Source organism: Euprymna scolopes, chromosome 31, assembly GCF_053919585.1.
Source record: "Euprymna scolopes isolate OS-2025 chromosome 31, ASM5391958v1, whole genome shotgun sequence".
In the NCBI taxonomy this organism is placed as follows: domain Eukaryota; kingdom Metazoa; phylum Mollusca; class Cephalopoda; order Sepiida; family Sepiolidae; genus Euprymna; species Euprymna scolopes.
Window position 1 is genome coordinate 45,635,543 of NC_136512.1, and position 22,328 is coordinate 45,657,870.

Here is a 22,328-nt window from a genome sequence, read left to right on the forward strand (position 1 = left end):
GTAAAAAATAAAAAAAACAAGAAGTCGTATTATCGTGACGTCTGACAGCGATCGTCCGATCCATGGCTAACGTGTAGTAACGTAAACCGGCCGCCAAGAAAAAGAACAAAAAGTGAAGTCCATGTACGTGAATATCGCCGCATATAAATTTACCTGAATGTCGTCTGGTAAGTGGTACGGTGCAAAAGTAAAGGAACGTGGCACAAATATAGAGTGATACACAAGTAAGAGTCGTAGAGTGATAGAGTGTAAGTAAAACCTGGAATATCAGGTTGTTTCGTTTCGTTTTAACAATGGAAAGAGCAGAAAATGGAGAGAAAAGAAGGAAAGACCGAAAGGAAAGATTATGAATGTGACGATCTTAAACATGCCGTAGCGTAAATCGCAGTATAGCGTTTAGTTTGTGTTTATGTTTATGGAAAGAAAGAGAAACATAGGGAAGTACGCCCACCACCATCACCCATAAAGCAAAAAGACAGCGAAAGGTAAGAAAGAAAGAAAGAAAAGCACGTAAGGAAAGAGCAAAACGGAAGTTGTGTTTGTGTAAGTAAGTTTGGTGCGTTTCACGTAAATGTCAATTCAGGTTTTCATTAAACTCTAACCACGCGGGTTATAACGAAATCGAAGTAATGTAATTGTGAATTCAATTCCAGGTTCTGTTTGAATCTAATTTTATTATAATAAATGTTTTATAAATTGTGTTTATGTTTTATCCTAACCAATGGCAAAGTAAGCGTGGTTCGTTTCAGCATAAGTCCAGTCCAGTTTTTAGATAAATTCTAACCGGTGGTCGGTTTTAAATGTCTCCTGAATTCAATTCCAGGTAACGGATTGTGTTCTGTTTGAATCTAATTTTACTATAATAAATGCTTTATAAATTGTGTTTATGTTTTATGCTAACCAATGGCAAAGTAAGCGTGGTTCGTTTCAGCGTAAGTCCAGTCCAGTCTTTAGATAAATTCTAACCGGTGGTCGGTTTTAAATGTATGCTGTGAACGGTCTGGAATGGTGTAAGTGAGTGGCGGTGGTAGGATGAATTTGTTAGAGAGAGTTTACTTTACTACTTCCATTAAATGTAACCGATTTTTACAGTGGACTCTCACCAGACAGAATATAGTAAACTCTGATCAGCGAGATACTGGATATGTATTAACCCTATAACATACGGCAGATATCGTGATTCAGTTTGTGAATGATACAGCTGCACCAAATGTATACAGGTGCATTCCTATAAAGGTCAAAGTCGGAGGGGAAAAAATGAGTTCATTTTATTTATATAGAGATTAATTAAAAAAACAACAAAAAAGAAAACAACTAAAATCGATTAAAAAAGAAAAAAGTTGTACGTTGTCCCTATATTAAAATGTAAACATTGTGGTTTATCATATATTTCAAAGACTAAAATTTGTTTATTATTTTTATTGTGAATAATTTGAAAATACTTTTTACATATTTATTCAAATAAAAACAAATAAAAAAATAAAAATCAACAATAGCAATTTTTTATATATATATATATATATATATATATATATATATATATATATATATATATATAAATAAAAATGTAATTTTTGGTTCGTTCAAAGTTTATAGAACCATATTTCTACATTACCAATTTAATTGAAATTTTCAGAAAATCTATTTTTAAAGTTAAAGAATGTTTGCATGTTATTAAAATAATTTAACATTGCGAATTATAAAAATATTAAATTATAAATGAAAATATTTTTCGTAACTGCGAGATTGTCCCCATTTCATTTCCAGTAGAAATGAGCCTTTCACTTATTGAGATAAGTATTATTTGTATTAATTTTTATGATACTCATGGAGAGAGTGATCCATGCTGAAATAATAACGTTATTTAAAAAGCCATTCTTAACATGGGGAGGGGACGGTGTTTTGTACCTATTCTGTACTTTAACCTTACAATTGAATAAAAAAAAACATATTGTAAAACTTTAATTAACCGTGGAAATACGATTTAAAAAATAGTGCGGATCACTCTCTGCATTTTTTCCTTTTATTATTCTTAAAGAGTAAAACTTTTTTTATTCATGAAAAGAGTTAAGCCTACGTAAATAAATAAATAAATGTTTGTACACGTGACAAATTATCAATAAATGGTTTTGTTATTTTTTTTTTTTTTTAATTATTTATGAAAAGAGTTAACGTAAAGAATCTTTGTAAAAGTAAGTGCGAAAGTGCCGTAGTTGTACTCTCATGCGTAATTTCTATACTTATAGGTTTTTGGAAATTTTTTTCACTGGATTATTATTGATTGGACACTAATTAAACAGATTATTAAAAAAAAAAAATTTAAAAAAAGAAATCATTATTTTGACATTTGAAAGTGGTGCTCACTTTTTAGTTACAACGTTCTGATAAATCAGTCACCCATTTTGTAAGCAATAAAAACGCGGTATATCAAAACCATAGAAAGTAAAATAATATGAGTCTCTACCGCATTTGTAAGTCAGAAATATATTTGTTTCTCAAAGAAAAAAAAAATAGATTGAACATGACTTTTTTATTTTTATGAAAATAAAGTTTCGAGTTTTAAAAAAAATTTTTTTTTTTTTTTTACTTAGTTAAAAGTCAGTTTGTGGGTGTTCTTTTTGTTTTTTTTTTTAAATTTGTTTTTATGAAAGGTGAGGGTTTTTTTTTTTTTTTTTTTTAACATGCTGGAGAAATGTTGGTGCTAATGCAGAGAGTGATCCGCGCTATTTTTTAAAATCGTATTTCCACGTTTAATTAAAGTTTTATGATATGTTTTTTTTTATTCAATTGTAAGTTTAAAGTACAGAATAGGTACAAAACACCCTCCCCTCCCCATGTTAAGAATGGCTTTTTTTAAATAATATTATTTTAGCACGGATCACTCTCTGCATGAGTACCGAAATGTTTAATAATTTGGTATTCTTTTAGATTAGGTCCACCTCCACAATTTTCCTTTAAATGACGACATGTATAAGTTTTCGAGTATACTGAATACGGAAATTGCATTGAAATTTTGCGGAAATCAGTAGTTATCAAGATATAAAAAGTTATATTATGCATGGTATTCTTTGGCGGCCATCTTTTCACGCGCGCACGCGTCATAAACAAATGCATGCGCGTAAAAAAGATGGCTGCCAAAGATTACAATGCATAATACAACTTTTTATATCTTGATAACTACTTATTTCTGCAAAATTTCAATGCGATTTTCGTATTCAGTATAGTCGAAAACCATTTCAAGTCGTCATTTAAAAGAAAATTGAGGAGGTGGACCTAATCTAAAAATTTACCAATAATTTTCCATCCTGTACGCCTCCCGATACATTGCTTCGTCAGCATGTGACCATTTTATATCTCCCGAAGACACTTCCGTATTTAGCCAAAAAAAAAATGGGTGACCGATTTACCAGAACGTGGCAACTAAAAAGTGAGTACACCTTTCAAATGTTGAAATAATTTGTTTTTTTTTTTCAATTTTTTTTCATAATCTGGTTAGTGTTCAATCAATAATAATTCAGTGAAAAAATTTCAAAAAAAAACCTATCAGTATAGAAATTCACATGGGGTGATGGTCGTATAACTCCGCCATGTAAGTAAATAAATAAAAAATGTTACGTGCACATGCGTTAGCCTTGACTAGGGGGAGGGAACTAAGGGAACGATCATTAAATAATTCTGCAGGTCGCCATGGAAATCAACGCCCAATGAGTACCAAAATAGTTTTCATGATATGAAGAAATTATTTTTAGAAATTTGGGTGATCACTTTTCCTTACATGGAAAAGTGATCACCCAAATTTCTAAAAAAAAAAAATTTAACTTAAAATTAGCACCCACTTTCTGGCCACCCGGGGAAGGGGCATTTATTTTCGTGTTTATTGGCTTAAAGGTTTTTTGACAAGGCAGTTTGGTACGCGAGTGCATATTTAACAGTTTTCGTTTATGCTCACACGTAGCATAAACAAAGGCTACATCTGTGAAATGGAAAATAGTCCCAGAGTTCAGGGGTTATTACCATGCAAAAGATATCAAACAAAAAACTTTTTAGCCAAGAAACATACAGAAAAATTAAAAAAAAAAACATAGCATCCATTTTTTTTCTATCAAATTCATTTGCTGTTTTTATTGAAAACTATTTTCCCCCGGATTTTTGATATAATTTTCCATTAAGGGCCGTGCGTCTCACGTTCGTATATAACAAAATAATTTTTGTAGACTTCGGTGTGCTAAAAACGAATCTGCAAACCGTTTCGTTGCAAAAAAATAGTTTTATGATATGAAGAATTTACTTTTTCGAAAAGTTTTTCCAAAACTTAAAATGAGCACTTTCTAGCCACCTGAGAGAGGTTTTTTTTTTTTTCCCATGTTTATTGGCTAAACAGCTTCCGTTTATGCACACGCATAGCGTAAACGAAGGCTACGGCTGTGAAATGGAAAATAGTCCCAGAGTTCAGGGGTTATTACCAAGCAAAAGAAATCAAAACAAAACACTTTTTAGCCAAGAAACAGAAAAATGCCTCTCTCTCTCAGGTGGCCAGAAAGTGGGTGCTCATTCTAAGTTAAATTTACATTGAAAAGTGATCACCCACTTTTTGAAAAAGTAATTTCATGAATATCATGAAAACTTTCTTTTTGCTACGGAAACGGTTTACAGATTCGTTTTTAGCACACCAAAATCTACAATAAAATATTTTGTTATATACGAATGTGAAACGGGCCTTAAAGTAAAATAATACCGGATTTTTTGGAGCAAATTTGCCGTTTAGTTGTACAAATATCCTCAAACCAGGTAATCACTGAAAGGGACTTTTAAAAGTCGTCACCTGTATCGAGCAAAAGTTTAAAACCACCGATTATATGCCAGCCTACGTCATGATAACATATATTGAGTGAGTTCCTAACAGTATTTTGTATAGTTTTTTAGTTTAAACTCATTTTCCCAAAATTTCCCCAAACTTAACGTGTTCGATACAGTCTGCCGCCATTTGTATTTTTCAGATATACCGATAAACATTGAATGTTTTTGAACCGATTATACATTACATAAAAACACTAAAATCTTATCCAGTTAGGTAGAACATTTACTTTTCTTGCCTTTGATAGCTGTTGTGGTTGCAAGGTTGAACAATAATTAGTAAGGAAATACAATGAAGACGCAAACAACAAGATAACGCAATAATAAGTGTATTAAAGAAAAGGTATATTTACAATATGTACAAATGACGGTGTCGAGTCAGAGAGTCTTGGTGGGAGGACATGTACGCTCTTCGGCGTCACTTCTGGTGGCATTTGAGTAAGACACACCAAGGCCAACCTAGGCTTGCCATTTATAGTGTTATGTTATTCGCACATGCAAATAAGTGGTTGCCACCACAACACCCCCCTCCCAAGATTTGAAGTCACACAGATTTCAATATCTTTTTCTTTTTGGGTTTACCATTAATGGTTCATTCACTTTTCTTTTCCTACCTGATCTTCGGGGTTCAGGTGCATTTTGAGGCGGTTCCAAATTAAGATTCGTATATGATATCTATAGTGTCCTCCTCTTCGACTGTTGTCGTATCATCATCATCTTGGATATGACGTTTTTTTATCTAATTTAGGTGCCTTTTATGTATATTCTGTGGACCTTTAATCATGTATGTACAATCACCAATGCGTTTATCCACTACTCCACATTCCCAGTAAGATATGTTATTTCTGTAGCACTTAAAATATACTCGATCTCCCGAGTTATATTTCTTCCTTGTCGTGTGTGTAGTGTTTTGGATAATTGCCTGCCTTGGCAATAGTTTGTCAAACGCTGATTTTACCTTTCTGGCAAACATTAGATCAGCTGGTGATATGTTTGATGGTGTACTAGGATGTGGTGTAATCCTATATACTTGCAAGAATTGTTGCAAAGCTTTTTCTGTTGGTGTTCCAATGGATTTCTTTAACGCTCGTTTTAGCGTGTCCACGAACCTTTCCGCGAGGCCGTTCGACCTTGGATGATACGGCGGAGTCGTGATGTGCTTCACTCGGAACGTGTCGCAAAATTCCTTAAACTCTGCGGATGTGAACTGCGTTCCGTTGTCAGTGACCAGTGTGTCTGGTACACCGAATCTTGCAAACAACTCGTGTAGGAACCCTATTGAGTTGTTCGTTGTTGGATTCCTGCAACGCATTACCTCCGGCCATTTTGTGAAACTATCCACTACAATTAAATAATAGTTTTCACCTACTGGACCAGCGAAGTCCATGTGGATTCTCGACCATGGTTGGTCGGTTTTCGGCCAAGTTTTGTGTACTATAGGTGGAGATTTTGCCGCTAACTGGCATCCTTTACATTTATCAATTGTTGTCGCTATGTCAGTGTCCATGTTACGCCAGTACACGTAGCTTCTCATTAACGACTTCATTCGATTTATCCCCGGATGTCCTGTGTGGAAATCTCTTAACATCCTATTCTGCAACGTTTTGGGTATTACCACTCTCTCGCTGTACAGTAACACATCGTCACATATGGAGAAAACTTCCTGCACCTTTGTGTCCGTTATAATTTTCTCTTTTATGTCCTTTATATATTCGTCTTTCTCGGCTTCCCTTTTAATGTCCGACAAAGTTACGGGTAGTTCCTTAATGATGTTTGCTACCATATTTTTTACTTCAACATTTGTCCGAATTGCTGCAATGATTGATTCTTCCAGATTGTGTTTCTGTGGTATCAGTCTTGACAGTCCATCTGCATGGCAAATCTTTTTTGATGCTAGATGTTGTAGCTGGAAATCGTAATTAAGTAGTATTATACCCCAGCGCAGCAATCTATTTGCGGTGTATACCGGCAATCCTTTTTTTGATCCATCATTTTGGTATCAGCGTTCTCGAAGCGTGCGCTATTGGTTTTCTAGACCCATCCGGCATAATATGTTGAATGCATGCTCCTAAGCCGTAGGAGCTAGCGTCACTAGCGACGACTATTTTTAAGTTTGTGTCAAAGTGCGTTAAGAATAATTCGGATGTTAGTGCGCTCTTTATTTTGTCAAAAGCGGTTTGACATTCTTGCGTCCAGTTCCACGGTGTATCCTTTTTAAGCAGATTATTTAAGGGGGCTCGCAAGTTATGCATTCCTTCAATAAAAGATTGGTAATAATTTGCGAGTCCTAAGAAACTCTGCAAGGTTGTTACATTATCGGGTGCTGGCATATTTTTTATTGCCGCAGATCTCTCCGGGTCTGGATGTCGTCCATGTTTGTTTATTATGTGTCCAAGATACTTAATCTTTCTCATACAAAAGTCACATTTACTTTCTTTTACTTTAAAGCCGAATTCTTGTATTCGAGTAAATACTTGTTTCAAATGTTCCTTATGTTCTTCTAGGGATTTGCTCCTGACAACAATGTCGTCCAGGTATGCACATGCGCACTCAATACCACTTAGCATGGTGTCCATCGCTTGCTGAAAGATGGCAGGCGCTACTTTGATGCCAAAAGGCAATCGGTTGTATTTGTATAATCCCTTATGCGTATTGATGCATAGTATTTTTGAGCAATTCTCCTCGACCGGTATTTGCAAATACGCGTCGCTCAAGTCTATCTTGGAGAAGATATTACCCCCATTCAACTTCGTGAATATTTCCTCTGGGCTTGGTAGGGGGTAATGGTGATCTTTTAATAGGGAGTTGACCCCGGTCGAAAAGTCTGCGCACACTCTAACTTCGACATTCTTTTTCTTTACGTATACGGTGGGGGCTGCCCACTCGCTGTGTTCTATTTTTGATAGAATTCCCGTCTGTTCCAATCTATTTAATTCTTTATCAATCTTTTCCAACCCAGCGAACGGAACATTACGCTTTTTTCTAAAAATTGGGCTGGCGTTTTCTTTAAGTTCAAACGAGGCCTTGAATTTATTGTAGCGACCTAAGTTAGTCGTGAATGCCTCAGGAAATAATTCTTTTAAATCGTCTTTTATATTTACTGTTGTTGGAGAAGAACATTCTAATTTTTTACAGAATGTATTGATTGGCTTATCCCATAGTCTGAATTTCTCAATTAAATCTATTCCAAACAGATTTTCACTATTTTTTAGTACGAATATTTTTAATTTCTTCGAAATCCCTTTCAATTTTATCGGGAGGACAACTTCTCCTTCAAATTTTATACCACCACCAGTTACCGTCCGGGCTGCTTTACTAGTTTTCATCATGGCCGGTTTTCCCAAGTTTTTCCACGTATTCAGGTTTATTATAGGAACATCGGAGCCGGAGTCGAGTTGTAACTTTATTGATGTTTTAAATATTTCCACTTTTACGTATTTTCGCCGATCTTTGTCTAATTTTGTATTTGATTTTGTTTGCTGTACTCTCTTTCTGGTGTAATCTTTATATCTGCAGCAAGCGCTTTTGTGTCCCACCTTCTTACAAATGTAGTTTTTAAGGAGAACTAATATTTTTCTTTATCTTTAGCCTTCTGAATGCAAGAAAAAATCAACTCCATTGTCAAATAGTTCTGTATCTGACAAACAGAAAGTGAAGTCCATAAAATCTCTCTTTGATAACATTCCATACCCAGGACTGGGCACTTCAGAAAGAGTGTCTTCCACACCTAAGATGAAACTGGAGAACATTCAAGGATGTGACTGGATACAGGAAATATCCATAACTGTTAGAAAAACAAAGAAAACTAATGTGCCAAAAGAAAGGTAAGTTTCTCTTTCTCGGTTTCTCTTTCATTCACTTTTTTTCTGTTATTTTTATAAAGATTTTTTATGTTGTGATTTGCATCTGCTAATGTGGTTGTTGTTTTAGATGGCACAGAAATGTGATGATTGAATCTAATGAATTCCATGAAAAGCTCCTGACTGCAGTCACTGATCCGGACCAAATAAACATCCGTACCAGTCAGGATCACCATCAAAACCTGGCCCTTGATATTCTTTGTTGGATTGCAGCTGTGCAGATGAATGATCCCACACGAAAGTAAGAATCTAAACACAAAATATATGAACTGTAAACATTAAAAATATTAAATTAAATCCTTTTTTCATTTTTCCCAACATTATTAATTCTCGTTAATTTAATAACATTTAAAGAATATTTACTTGTTTGACTTGTTTTAAGTTATTTTTATTCCATTTCGTAATTGCAGTAGTCAGAATTGCCATCAAAACCAGCAGAGACCTGCTATAAACCTATGTGTGTTCACTACACAGGCTGTGATCACTCATTCGGTGTGCTAGTTCTTTGATTTTGTATACTAATTAATGTCAATATGGTGCCTGTCAGTGCTGCAACAGAATTCTAAAATTACAACTCCCATTTAAAGCAATCAAAGTTTTATTCTTTTGGAGCATCCTTGTGATGCTTATTTTCTTTTGAATAACAAACTTGCAAATGAGAAATTTTGCCTGACTAAACTTAAACTTGGAGCTCAAGGGAATTATCTTGCTTCAAAACACAAACCCAATTGATTGTCAAACTTTCAGAAAACCAAATTGATTTCCTCTGACTATTTACTGGAATATATATAGATTAGATATATGTTCCTATGACCACATCAGAAAGTTCCAATTTAGATAACGACTAGCGGGGGGGGGGGGGTACCCGGTGTTGCCCGGGTGTTTGGAGGTGTGTGTGGTCACCTGGATGTTTGTGTCCGGGGTGGGGGTGGAGGATAAAATTAAAAAAAAGTTTTCGTAGGTAAGTATGAAGGATCGAACTCGAACCTTGAGGTAAAGTTAGAAATTAAAGTGTGAAAAAAAAAAAAAATGTGCGACGTTAACCACAAAATACTAATAGAAACAAGTTTGAATTTATTTAAATATTTAGAATCAGCAGGTGCCCATTTTAATGACTTAATGAGGGGTCAACCTTGACTGCGGGGTAGTATTTTATTTACTGCGGGAACGCTTTTTTTATTTTATTTTTTTTTGTTTTCCCAAGATGTTGGGGGGGAAAACCAGCTCTCCATAACAAGGGGATTGTCCAAATTGAATAGCAATTTTCTGCTATATGGAGAAACTCCACATTGATCAAAACTGATTGCTTTTGGACATTTCTGGTGATTACGACCGACCGGAAAAATACTGTCAGAATTAGTTCCGCTTTTATTATACGAAAAAGCCTAATCCACATGCGGTGAGCGAAAAATGTTGAATATTTATCTTTTCAAAGTCGAGCAAATTAAATAGACGGGCGACCCTCGTTAACTCATAGATATTATCATTTAGACGTGATATAAAAAGTTTTAAGAACTGAGTCAACCAATCGCTTCTCGGAAAGAAGCCTTTCTCGGACATACACAGAAAGCGAACATACATACACACATTTTCACTTTTATATTTATAGATGAGCTGGTTGGAAGTGTATGAACATAAAAACTCACCATCTAGGGAATCCATATCTAGCTGACTATTATTTTTCTCAAGTACCTTGCTCTCAGCATGAACCCCATTTCAAGAAACCTATAAATCCCCTAAGAACTAACCTAAACATTAAGTTTATAATTTGTTTATTGGCAATTTACTTTATTATATGAACATTATTGTTGCAAACTGTTTTAAAAATGACCTGATATGCATAATTTTTGTCTATTTGTAGGACTCTTATCAACAGCATTTTAGTGACTGTGAAAAAGGAACTGCTTAGTTTAGTAAAAGCCAGTTTTATAAGAGGAACAAGAACTACTGGGCACAAAGCTTCTCGCTTTTTGGCACTTTGTATGGAGTGAGTAATATTTAATATTATTTTCTATATTTTATGGAAAAATGTTTTGAATATTTATACAAATTGGTAAAAGTACATAAAGATGTATAATGTGGATATGAGCGGCAATTCTTCATTTAAATATTGTTGAAAGAAACATTTCATAACTATTGCACAGTTTTTATCAATTTTTACAGCAATTGTTTTTGTTCCAAATTCTTGAGCTAAAGAATTAATTAGACATCTCAAATTCATTATGTGCTCATTTATCATTATCCAAACTTTTAACATATCTATCATCTGTAGCCTCATGATATGTTGCCAATTTGCACAATTTAAAGGTCTAAATAATTTATTTTCAAATATGGCTTCCAATTAACACATGGAAAATGAATTTAGGAGAGAACATGTGCCATTAGTAATGAAATTAACTTTTTGTTAGATACTGTTATCTTTTTTATTATAAATGAATGAGATATGAAGCAGTAATTGATTTTAATTTATAGTCATTATTAAACGGCAGTAGCAATGAAAGATTTTTTAATATATTAATAAAATTATGAAACAACTGTTTCTTGCATCATCATAACACATTGAACTATTTTTTATTTACTAATAAATTGCAAATATAAATGTGAGCTGTTGAGTCACCCATTGAAGTTGGGTTAGATTTTTGAATCAGAAAGTGATATTACAAAGCTAATTAAATTTTGCTTTAGTGAATAAGATCTCTAAGTTTAAGGTTATACCTGTTATGATTGATGCTATATTTATCCTAAAACAGATATAGGTATCTTGTAAGAAACCTATATGCAAGCTTTTGCCATAAGATGTTGTCTGATAGACTTTGTGTAAGCTAGAGGCAAACGAATGAATGATGAAAGTTGTTATATAAAATAGAATTAACAGTATGTATAGTGACAACTTTAATATTACAAATACAATAGGGATTGGTACAGAGTCCTTTGCTTTTCATTTGTCTCTTGGAAGCATTTTCCAGAGACTTTTTACAAATTGTCCACAAGAGATGCTGTATACTGATGATTTAGTACTTTGCTGTGAAACAATGGAAGATTTAATTTGAATAATGATATGGAAAACAAAGGTCTCAAAGTGATTATTACCAAAAGCTTAAAGTGATGATCACTAGTTTTAGTGTTGGAAAGCTCCAATAAAGAGGAAAGGTGCCACTGCTAATAATGCCAAGAATAAAAACAGAAGAATCTATCAGATATGTCTACATAGTGCGATGATGTATTGAAGTGAAATCTGAACAGTAAAGGCTGAGTATATGCATTGGATGGAGAGAAATGATACAAGTATGCTATGATTGATATGCAGTATGAGTCTTAAAGACAAACTTAGACTGGAAGATTAAACCTGGTTAGTATAGGGAGATGTATGCAATACAGGAGACTTTATTGGTTTGGTCACATTGAAAGAATTAATGAGAATGGTGTGGTTAGTAGATATAGAACAATTGAAATCGCAGTCAGTTGTTGAGAAAAGCCAAGGAAAACTGGGAAGGAAGTGATAATAGATTTTGAGGGGAAAAAAGGGATAAATAAAAACCTGGCTGAGGATAGGTTAGTTTGAAAGTCAGTTTCTAAAAGCTGTCTCCCTTATGCCAGCACTTTTTTTTTTTTTTAAATTTTTTTTTATTTTCTACATGGAAGTCACCACTTTTCAAGGCCCGGAGGCCACGCTGAGATAAGGGTTATTGCGTGTACAGTAATCAATGGGACAATAACGTAGTAATCATTAGTAATGGAGATCTGATAAAGTCTCTTACATAAGGGCGCGGTTTATCAGGAACTTGTTTATGTTGGACTTGAAGACATCCAAGTTATAGTCAGATGGGAAACAGGCAAACGGAGAGAGTTACACTGGCGTGCACTTCTAAGAAAGAAGCTTTGTTCATGGAATCTACATTTGGATTTAGGTGGAGATAAAGAGTGGGGAAAATTACTGACAGTGGTTTCAGCTAGACAGGTGTTTTTCGTGAAAGTAGTAATACACACGGATGAAAAAACGCTTTGGATAATCACAGATTTCAAGGTAGTTCTACTAAAATAGCCATATTTTTTAAACCAAAGCACTTCAAGTCTTCAAATTACTACTGTTTTGTTCGGAAATGAATATACTTTCAAATGAATTAATAAATATGAATGTACATTATATATTTTAAGAGTTTTAAGCAAATAAAGTGATAAAAATGTGAACGTCATAAAATGGCGTTTTCGGTAAGGTTTTGTAATGACCCCCCCCCCTGTTTTCTAAAGGTCCGTACCATGATTGTATGAAGAATTTCGTCATGAAATTTGGGAACCAATCAGTAAAGGTGTTAAGCTTAATACTATCAAGTGTCCGAAATATTTTTGACCATTTCTTTTTTTGTCGTGTTAAAAATAAGACTTTAATATGACGAGTATTGAACATTTTGAAAAAAAAATTCTTCGGACACCCAGTAGTAAGTAAATCAATCTTTTTACTATCTTTATCAATTAAAAGTATTATTTTATGTTGAGTAGGACCGCGGTAATTGATAATTTAAAAGAACCTATCCGAAAAAAAAATTGTTTCTATTTCTCGAATTTGGTCAAATGTAGTATTACTAGAAGCAGCAGCAGCAGCAGCTCCAGCCAGTAGAATCAGCGATAGCATAGTGTATAAACAACACGCGTTCTTTAATTTTTATTCAAGAACGAATTAAGAAAAACATGAAAATATAAATGTTCTTATATGTTTAATGAGAGCTATTTTGTTATCAGAATAACATTAGTTTAGAACTATTCGGTTTTCAGATGTATAATAACAATCCCAACCAATTCGGCATTATGAATCTGTTGCAATTTCTCACATTGCTCGTCAAATTTAAAAACATGGTTAAAAAAACAAAATAAACTTTTGTAGATATATAGTTTGCATGCACTTTTATTCTTTAAATTAGTTTTGAACAACGAATTAAAACAATGTTTTACTGCGAACAGCCACAAATGTTTTTTTTCAAAATCAAAATAAGTATCAAAATCTCGTTTATACATAGATTCGAAAAAGTTGTCAAAAAACAAATATATAACAAATAAATTTTATCAAAGGCAAGATAAGTTACTTTTCTACCTAACTGGATAATTTTCTAGTGTTTTTATTTAATGTAACATGTTTATTCAGCTCGAAAAACGTACAGTGTTTACCGATGTATTGGAAAATTAAAAATGGCGCCCGGCCCGACTCTCTTTGACACGGTAAGTTTGAGAAAAGGAGTTAAAAATATTAAAAAAAAGACTATACAAAATACTGTTAAAAACTCACCGAATATATGTTAGCCTATGTCACGGTAACATATATTGAGCGAGTTTCTAGCAGTATTTTGTCTACTTTTTTATTTTTAACTCTTTTCCCAAAACTTACCGTTTCAAGAGAGTCGGGCGCCATTTTAAATTTTCCAAAACATTAGTAAACACTGTTTTCAAGCTGAATAAACATGTTACATTAAATAAAAACACTAAAAAATTATCCAGTTAGGTAGAAAAGTAACTTGCTTTTGATAACATTTATTTGTTATATATTTGTTTTTTTGACAACTTTTTCGAATCTGTGTATAGTAAGTAATACAAACCCTCAAAATCTATATCAATATTCTTGAAATTTTAAAAGCAGTTAGAAAACACATCAAACTACAATTAGGAAGCTTTTTATTTCGTTATTTTTTTTTTTTCTACTTATTAAGCGAAAGATATTTTTACAACCTGCTCCAGTGTAGTATAAACGGCCTATGGAATTAACACCTTCAACCTCGAAAATAGAAATCAACAAATTTTTGAACGCTCTCTTTGAAAAAAAGCTCTCTTAACTTCACCTCTAATCCAAATTATGTGTGGCAAGTTTCCTCCTAAAACACTCTTTAACCCTAACAATAACACTAAGTTCGAGTGGCAAGCCCCCCCAACAAAATACCTCTGTAAGCCACATACAAGCATCTAAAACAAACAAACAAAAAATAGATCTTTCCTTAAAGAAAAATACACATAAAAATAAATTGGTTAACTGTCTTAAAATGCTAGAATGGCCAGGAAATGGTGAATTATTTTACATTAAATTTTTGTGAAACTAACCGCTCCCCCCTCTAATATTGTTTTTGTTAGCTTTGTCTCTGTCAAGTTTTCAGTATGTTCGCACATAATTTTCCTTAGCCCTACAATTAATTCAAAGTCCGAATGGCAACCCTCCCCATATTCTCATTGCATAGAAACCCTTTTAAAACTACACATAATCATCTTAAAAAAAAAAAAAAGCATGCATATTTTTCCCATAGAAAAAAAAACAGTTAACTGCCCTAAAATGCTAGAATGACCTGTAATAGGAAATTATTTTACATTCAATTCTAAAATAATTTGTTTATCTTTCATTAAAGTTTTTCATGGCATTTTATACATAATTTCCTAAAAAAGTAGAATCACATTTTGGAAGGGTGGTCAGAAGGAGTTGAGTGGGGTTAAACAGAAGGTGTTAATCTACAATAATACCAAAGAAATATTGCAATATATTTATTTTTAAATGGTCTTATGTTTAGATTTAAGTTTTTTGTACATAAAGCACATTACAATTCAACTTTGAGTTCTCCAACTTCTTTTCTGTTTATGGATACATGGCATTTTTAAGGAATTGCTGCATATTTATGCACATTTACTGCAGATTATTTGGAAACCATAAACTTTGGGAGATTTTCAGTTGCATATTCTGATTCCTTGTACGAAAATACACTTATATGGTAAATTTCATTTCTTAGTCTTGTGTTTTAACAAAGATATAACATTTTTACTGAAAAAGTAGTGTAAAAAATGTGACGAAACGCATATGGTCTTAAAGAGGGAAAAATATCCAAACGTGTGAGGCACAAAAATAGCCATAACTTCCTTAATTTTAATCAGATTTTAAAAATTTAAAAAGATTCTTTCTTAGCTCATCAAGCTCTTTCTATGCATACCAATATTGAAATATTTCAAGCTATTTCAATTTTTTCATGTGTATTGCTAGTGAAAGATTGTCGAGGGGGACCAGAGATTGGAGCTCAGATGAGCACTTCCCATAGAAATAATGATAAAATGACAGGCTCGCAACATCCCTTCTGTGGGAGAGAGGTTGCAGGGAAGAGAAAAGGGCATCCTCCACTAGGCTACAAAGTCTATTTTGTACTCTGTCAAGGCAGGATAGGCTGTTTTTAGCAGCTCCTGCCCAGATATGGCAACAGTATTCCATTCTTGGACGTACTTGGCTTTTATATAGGTAGAGAATTGCATCAGTAGTGAGATATCTACTGGAGCGGTAGAAGGATCCCACTATTTTTCCAGCGACCTTGGCAACATATTTGATGTATGTGTTCCATTTCACATCAGAAGTAAAGGTCAATCCCAGAAGCTTGTCAAAACATGGAGCCTCCCCAAGACTAGAGCCATCCATTTCAATAGATACCAGATGGGGATCAGAGCGTTGATGATGTAAAGATAGAAGCTTGGTTTTAGATGCATTAAAAGTAACCAGCTACCTCTTCCGCTATTGTACCATGCGCTCAAGATCAGAGGAGAGAGAATCAGAGAGAACTTTGTCATTTATGGCCATAAATGTGTTGCCATAGATGGTCGTGTCATCAGCATAGATATCAACAAATGATTTAAGTATGTGTTTTGGGAGATTGTTGATGTAGATCAGGAAGAGAGTTGGGCCCAAGATGGGCCCTTGAAGGACACCAGCATTAATACTGTGGGCTTCTGATTTCTGCCCATCAACCACTACTCTTATGAGCCTATCAGAGAGAAATGATTTAATAATTGAGAAAATATTTCCAGTTATACCGTAGCTGGAAATCTTGTGAAGTAGTCCTTTATGCCATATCTTATCGAAGGCCTTTGATATGTCAAGAGCAATTGCCCTGAAAGGAAGCCTTTGTCAAGAGATTCACAAATCCTATGGGATATAACCGTTACCACATACATCTGCTGTAGATCTAGCAGAACGGAAACCATATTGCATGTCACTAAGAAGGTTATTTCTGCTGAGGTGGTTGACTATTTAATATGAATTCCAGCAACTTGCTCATGACACACAGGAGACTTATTGGTCTGTACTGAGAGGGAGATGACCTGTCACCTGAATTCTTAAATACAGGATGAGGTTTGAGAATACTGATGAGGTTTTCCAGGGTGTTGGGAAGCAATTCTCCTTAAGGCAACGCTTAAACAGTTTTGTAAGTATGAGGGCAAGTTCTGGTTGAAGCTTTTTCAACACTATGATTGGAATGCCGTCAGGGCCAGTTGCTTTACTGGAATCAAGATTCTTGTTTAGTTTGGCGACATCACACACAGATATTTGTATGTTGCATAGCGTGTTGTCTGTTATAGGAGGAAATACAAGGAGTTGATGGCCTTGGACACATAATGTAGAATTAGCTGCAAAGTTCTTGGCAAATAGTTTGGCCTTGTCTGATGCTGACGAGATGATCTCAGGTCCATTGATGATGGTTGGGATAGAATACCTGCTTCTGTTCAGGATCCTGTTTGCTATTTGCCAAAACTGGTGGGAACCAAGCCGCTGCTCAGCTACTTTGGATTTAACGGACTTGCATTTTTTATTACTCTTTTACAGTGGTTGCTGGCAGTCCTGAAAGCAGCTTTAGTCTCAGTACATCTATTACATTGGTAGCTATGGAAAAAGTGATTTCTGTGCGCGATGGTAGCAGCACATTCTGGGAAGAACCATGGCTGGCTGTTAGGTTTTTGTTGGAATTTTTTGGATGGTATGAATCAGTCTATACGTACAATTAACCATTTGGTCAGGTCTGATACTATAGAGGACACATCCTTTTTAAACATGGAATGCAGAGGTAGGTCAGATATGAATGTACGGAAGCTATCCCAGTCAGCCATAGAGTATCGTGGAGAGGTACGTCTGAAGACGTATTTCATTTTTATCTTAACTGATACAACCGAGTGGTCGGAAGATCCCAGAGGAGATAGAATGGAACATGAACATAGCTCAGGGGAAGTTGTGAGAAAAAGCTCTAGAAGGCTTGCATACTGACCGGTAGTATCGGGCACACGGGTGGGTTCGTGAACAATCTGAGTGACGTCATAGGCAATGGTGAAGTCATGACAGAACCTCCCCTCATCATATGTCTTGTTTGAGTGGGTCAGCCATTCCACATTGTGGACATTGAAGTCACCACCGATGTGAATGTTAGCCGAAGGATGAGCAGACAGGATGTGGTCAATTGTCTCCGATATACTCTTAAAGATAGTAACTCCACTGTTGTGGGGGCAATAGAGGGCAAATATAAATGCAGTAGTGTAAGAAAATGTAACCCGGAAGCACATATAAAGTAAATTAGGGTCTTCTCTTGAGATATCCCTACCACACGGAAAGCCATCTTTAATGTAGGCACATATTCCATGTCCATGGCAATCTTGGGGGTCAGATTTAGATGTTAAGTTAGGGTATCCATTAATTATGAACTCATCCAGAGAAGTGTTTGGCCTTATGCCAGTTTCGCTTAGGAACAATATGTCTGGTTTCGTCTCCTGCAATTGGGTTTCAACCTCTGGAAGGTTGGAACATAGACCCCTGGTGTTAGAGAAGGAGACATAGTACTAGGAGTCTATGTTGGAGGATGGGGTTCTAGGTTTGTTTGTGTTTTTTTTTTTTTTTCTGGAGATAATTCATGTTGAGGTTTTAGGATTTGTGGAACAGGTCAACAGACTTGGTTAGAGCAGGTGAGAGAGGGAAAGTATGGCCTATCTGGTGGAATCATAGGAATGCGTGGAATGAAGACATCTTCACCTGTGAAAGGTCCTGTTACGATTGTTGCTTCTATGATTTTGTTCATTAATTTTTTTATGTGTAAGCCATGTGCCATATGGTTTATATTTCACAACATGATAATTGATACGCCAATTTTCAATTGCAGTACATGCGGTGGCATCCCTGGTAAATCTAGTGAATTAAAAAATTCTGTTGGATAATTAACAACTTCATCTGCTTCCACAAGTATCGACGGACTTGTGACTACCTCACTTGGAATTTTAAGCTGGATAATATCATTAAGTTCATGGACGTCTTTGTTTTGAGCTGCAAGAATAGGTCAATCACTTAGCCAACTGAAATTCTTATAATTAATTTGAATAGAACTTAGAACTGCATGCCTGTGGAATTGTCTTCCATTTTTCTGTTTTCCAGCTGACTACAATATGGTTGTCTTCAAGTCTAACGTAAACAAGTTTTTGATGAGCCGTTTTGTTAACAAATTTACCGAATCTCCATTACTAACGGTTACTTTATTGTCCAATTTCTACTGTACACTCTTTAACCCTTATCCTCGAGTGGTCGCTTGGCCTTGATAAGTGGTGATGCCTATGCAAAAAAAAAAAAAAAAAGACAGGAATTTTTTTTTTTTTTTTTTTTTTGTAGCACATAAGGTAAAGCCGTAACAATTACCCACTGATATGGCATCGAGAGGCCCCACCAGAAACTACTGCATGCATATAAAATGAACATTAGACTGACTATGATGTTGAATAGTTTTTCCCCTTTGACAGCCATTCACATTTAATTATTTATAAATATATTAAATATGTCAGCAAAGTTTACTAAAAAGTTGTGAGTATAATTGCATTTTAACATGAGAAATCACAAGAAAATCACAATATTTTAATAAAAAATTTCAAATTTTTAAACATTTACATTTAATATAATGCATTCTGGATAAATTCTCCAAATAAGTTTCCATTTACCAAATTAAAATTTAATCTCACTTACAAAAATTACTTAATAACTTTGATCACTGTTTTCTTATCTTAATGCCATGAAATTTTCAGTTAAAATTTGTCATAGGAGTTGTAAGTTACACACTTGTAGATGAATGAAGACGTAAAACAAACCTCTTTCCAAGGCTTTATTGAACAAAATTCACAGCTACTAAAGCAAGAGAGAAAGAACTTAGTCTTTTAAAGAAAAAAGAACGCGTGCAAAATCATGTGGCAAGAAACTGAATTTGCATATCTTTTTTTTAAGTAAGAACAGAACAATTTAAATGAAAATATAACAATCTCCCCCACTTGTAAAAGAGATTGTAAATAGTTTTTTTTTTTTTTTCATAAATCCAGACTGGTCTGCGAATTCTGTTAGATCGACGTTGAGGTAGTTCGCTATTTAAAGGACCGGTGGTCCTCTGGAAACGTTGTGTTCTCAAGGTTTGGACTATTATAGTCAAATTCATCTTCTGTAGTAGGTGTATTAGGTGTAAGACTTGTTTTGGTTAACCGAGTCAGGTCTGCATTTGCAATGTCTGGTTGAATACTTTTAGCAGGATTTTGAGGTCTATCAGAGCATGGAAAGTGAGCTAGATGTCTCAGTGCTACTGAATCTCCTGGGCCGTCATTATGTTGTATTCTTGCATGTGTAGGGTTTGCTTTGAGGAGTTCCAATATCTCAACAATCGGGTCATATTTGCTCCTATTACCAAGCCGTTTTAATAATATCTCCTAAAAAATACTTTTTAGGGTCACAGAGCCAAACAGGTAAAGCAGTACCAATAGAAGAGCGCCTTTCAAAGTTGAACATGCGTTTGTAAGGAGTTGCATTTGTAGTAGTGTACAACAGGGAGTGAATAGCATTTAAAACATCCTGTAGAACATCCTGCTCTAGATTCCAGAGCTAATAACAGTGTTCCAAATAATGCTGTTGTAGTGTTCGCATTGACTGTTGCGTCTTGGGTTGTATGTAGTAGTGTTGCTGGATCCAATTCCAAGTCGCGTCAAAAATTTTTTTAATTCTTCCGACATAAACCAAGTTTATCGATCGGAATGGATAAATGAGGGTAGTCCGAATATGGAGAAAATATTTGTCAGGCATTGGATTGCGGTTTGTGGAGAACAATTGCGACAAGGGAAATCAAAAGGAAATCGACTGCATTCATCGGCAATAAATATGCAACGATATCCTGTTGAAGATACCGGGACAGGTCCTTTGTAGTCTAAAAGTCAAAGGGAGCAGTAGAACGAATCAGTGTATTATTAATAGAATCAAAGAATTGAGGTTTTATTTTGGCATAAGTCGTACATTCAGATGTCACGCGCCGGACTTCATCAATTGAATATGACATATTTCGTGACCTTACAAAATGCCAAAAGTGCTGTACTCCAGGATGTATTAATGAATTGTGTAGTGACTTTAGTTCTTCCAAGGAAGAAGCAGCAGCACCACATACTCTCGATAATGCATCGGCAACGATGTTTTCACTGTCGGGATGGTGTTTTATGTCATATGACAATGTCATATGACAACGTGAGAAGTTCCATTTTCCATTGTATAATTTTATCATTTTTAATTTTTCCTCGGTTAGCAGGTTTAAACATAAAAGATACGGCATGCTGGTCTGTTACAATAGTAAAGTGCTTCCCACCAAGGAGATCCCTCCATTTTCGGACGCACTCTACTATGGTATAAGCTTCTTTCTCAACTATGTGAAGTCATATTTCAGATGGGTTTAGCGATCGAGAAAAGAATGCTAAAGGTCTCTCAGCCTGTAGGAGAGTGCCTCCGATAGCCTTTTCTGAGGCATCGGTTTCAATAGTAAATGATAATTCATCATCAATAACTTTTACAGACAATTTGGCAAAATCCTTAAGTTTTTCAAAGGAACTGATAACTATAGGAGGCATGGGAAATTGTTTATTTTTGATCAGGGGATGAATTTTGTATAAATACTTAAGTATTCATTTAGCGTAGTACGAAAAAATTTCACAACACTTTTTTAACGAATCTGAATTAGAAGGAGGAGACATTTGTAAAAGATATTTCAAATGCTCAGGATCTGGTTGCATAGTCCTGTTACAAATTTGGTACCCAAGCAAATTGATGGAATAAAGTGAAAACTTTGATTTTTCTCGGTTTATTTCGAGGTTATATGTCGAGGCAGCCTTTAAAAAACATTCCAAATTAACATCATGTTCCTCCTGAGTTTTACCGCAAATAGTAATATCATCTATATATGAAAAAGTTCCAGATAATTTGTTGTCAGAAATGAAAGAATTCATAGTGACACCCAACGGTATTCGTTTGAATTGGTACAAACAATTTCCAGCTTGAAAGACAGTGTAAGGCTGATCTTGGGGACAAATTTCAATCTGGTAGTACGCTTTGGATAAGTCAATTGTACTAAATATACAGTAGTGGACTATTTGGTTCACGAGATCCTCAATCCGAGGATATGCATCAAGTTAGGTAAAACGGTCAATAAATCAACTACTAATCATTTCTTTTTATTAGGCGACAAAGTCACAGCAATCTGAGCACGCCATAGTGAATAACTTGCTTCAATTAGATCATGCTCAAGCAGTTGTAGAATTTCCTTTACAATGAATCGAGTATCTTCTACACGGTAATTTCGGAATTTAGTAGCAATAGGTTTGCAGTCGGGGGTTAAGTTTTGAAACAATTTCACAGGGGCACAACTGATCTTGGTTAGGGCGCAGATTTTTAGAATATCTTGAGGTCCACCAAAAGAAATAGTGATACCCTGATGTAGTTTTAAAAAAGGCACTCCAAGTGTAATATGCATACAGGAATCAGGAAGCACTGTAAAGTTAATTTCTTTA

At 34.8% G+C, this 22,328-nt stretch overlaps 1 protein-coding gene across 2 annotated transcripts in view; it reads left to right on the forward strand.

Moving 5' to 3' along the window:
- LOC145255729 (dual E2 ubiquitin-conjugating enzyme/E3 ubiquitin-protein ligase BIRC6-like) overlaps window positions 1-22,328 on the forward strand; it is a 515,468-nt gene that overhangs the window by 139,060 nt on the left and 354,080 nt on the right. For both annotated transcript variants that reach the window (XM_080114338.1, XM_080114339.1), the window contains exons 15-17: window positions 8,443-8,678; window positions 8,785-8,955; window positions 10,576-10,701. In XM_080114338.1, coding sequence (XP_079970464.1) covers window positions 8,443-8,678; window positions 8,785-8,955; window positions 10,576-10,701 — 533 coding nt within the window. The remainder of the gene's footprint in view (window positions 1-8,442; window positions 8,679-8,784; window positions 8,956-10,575; window positions 10,702-22,328) is intronic.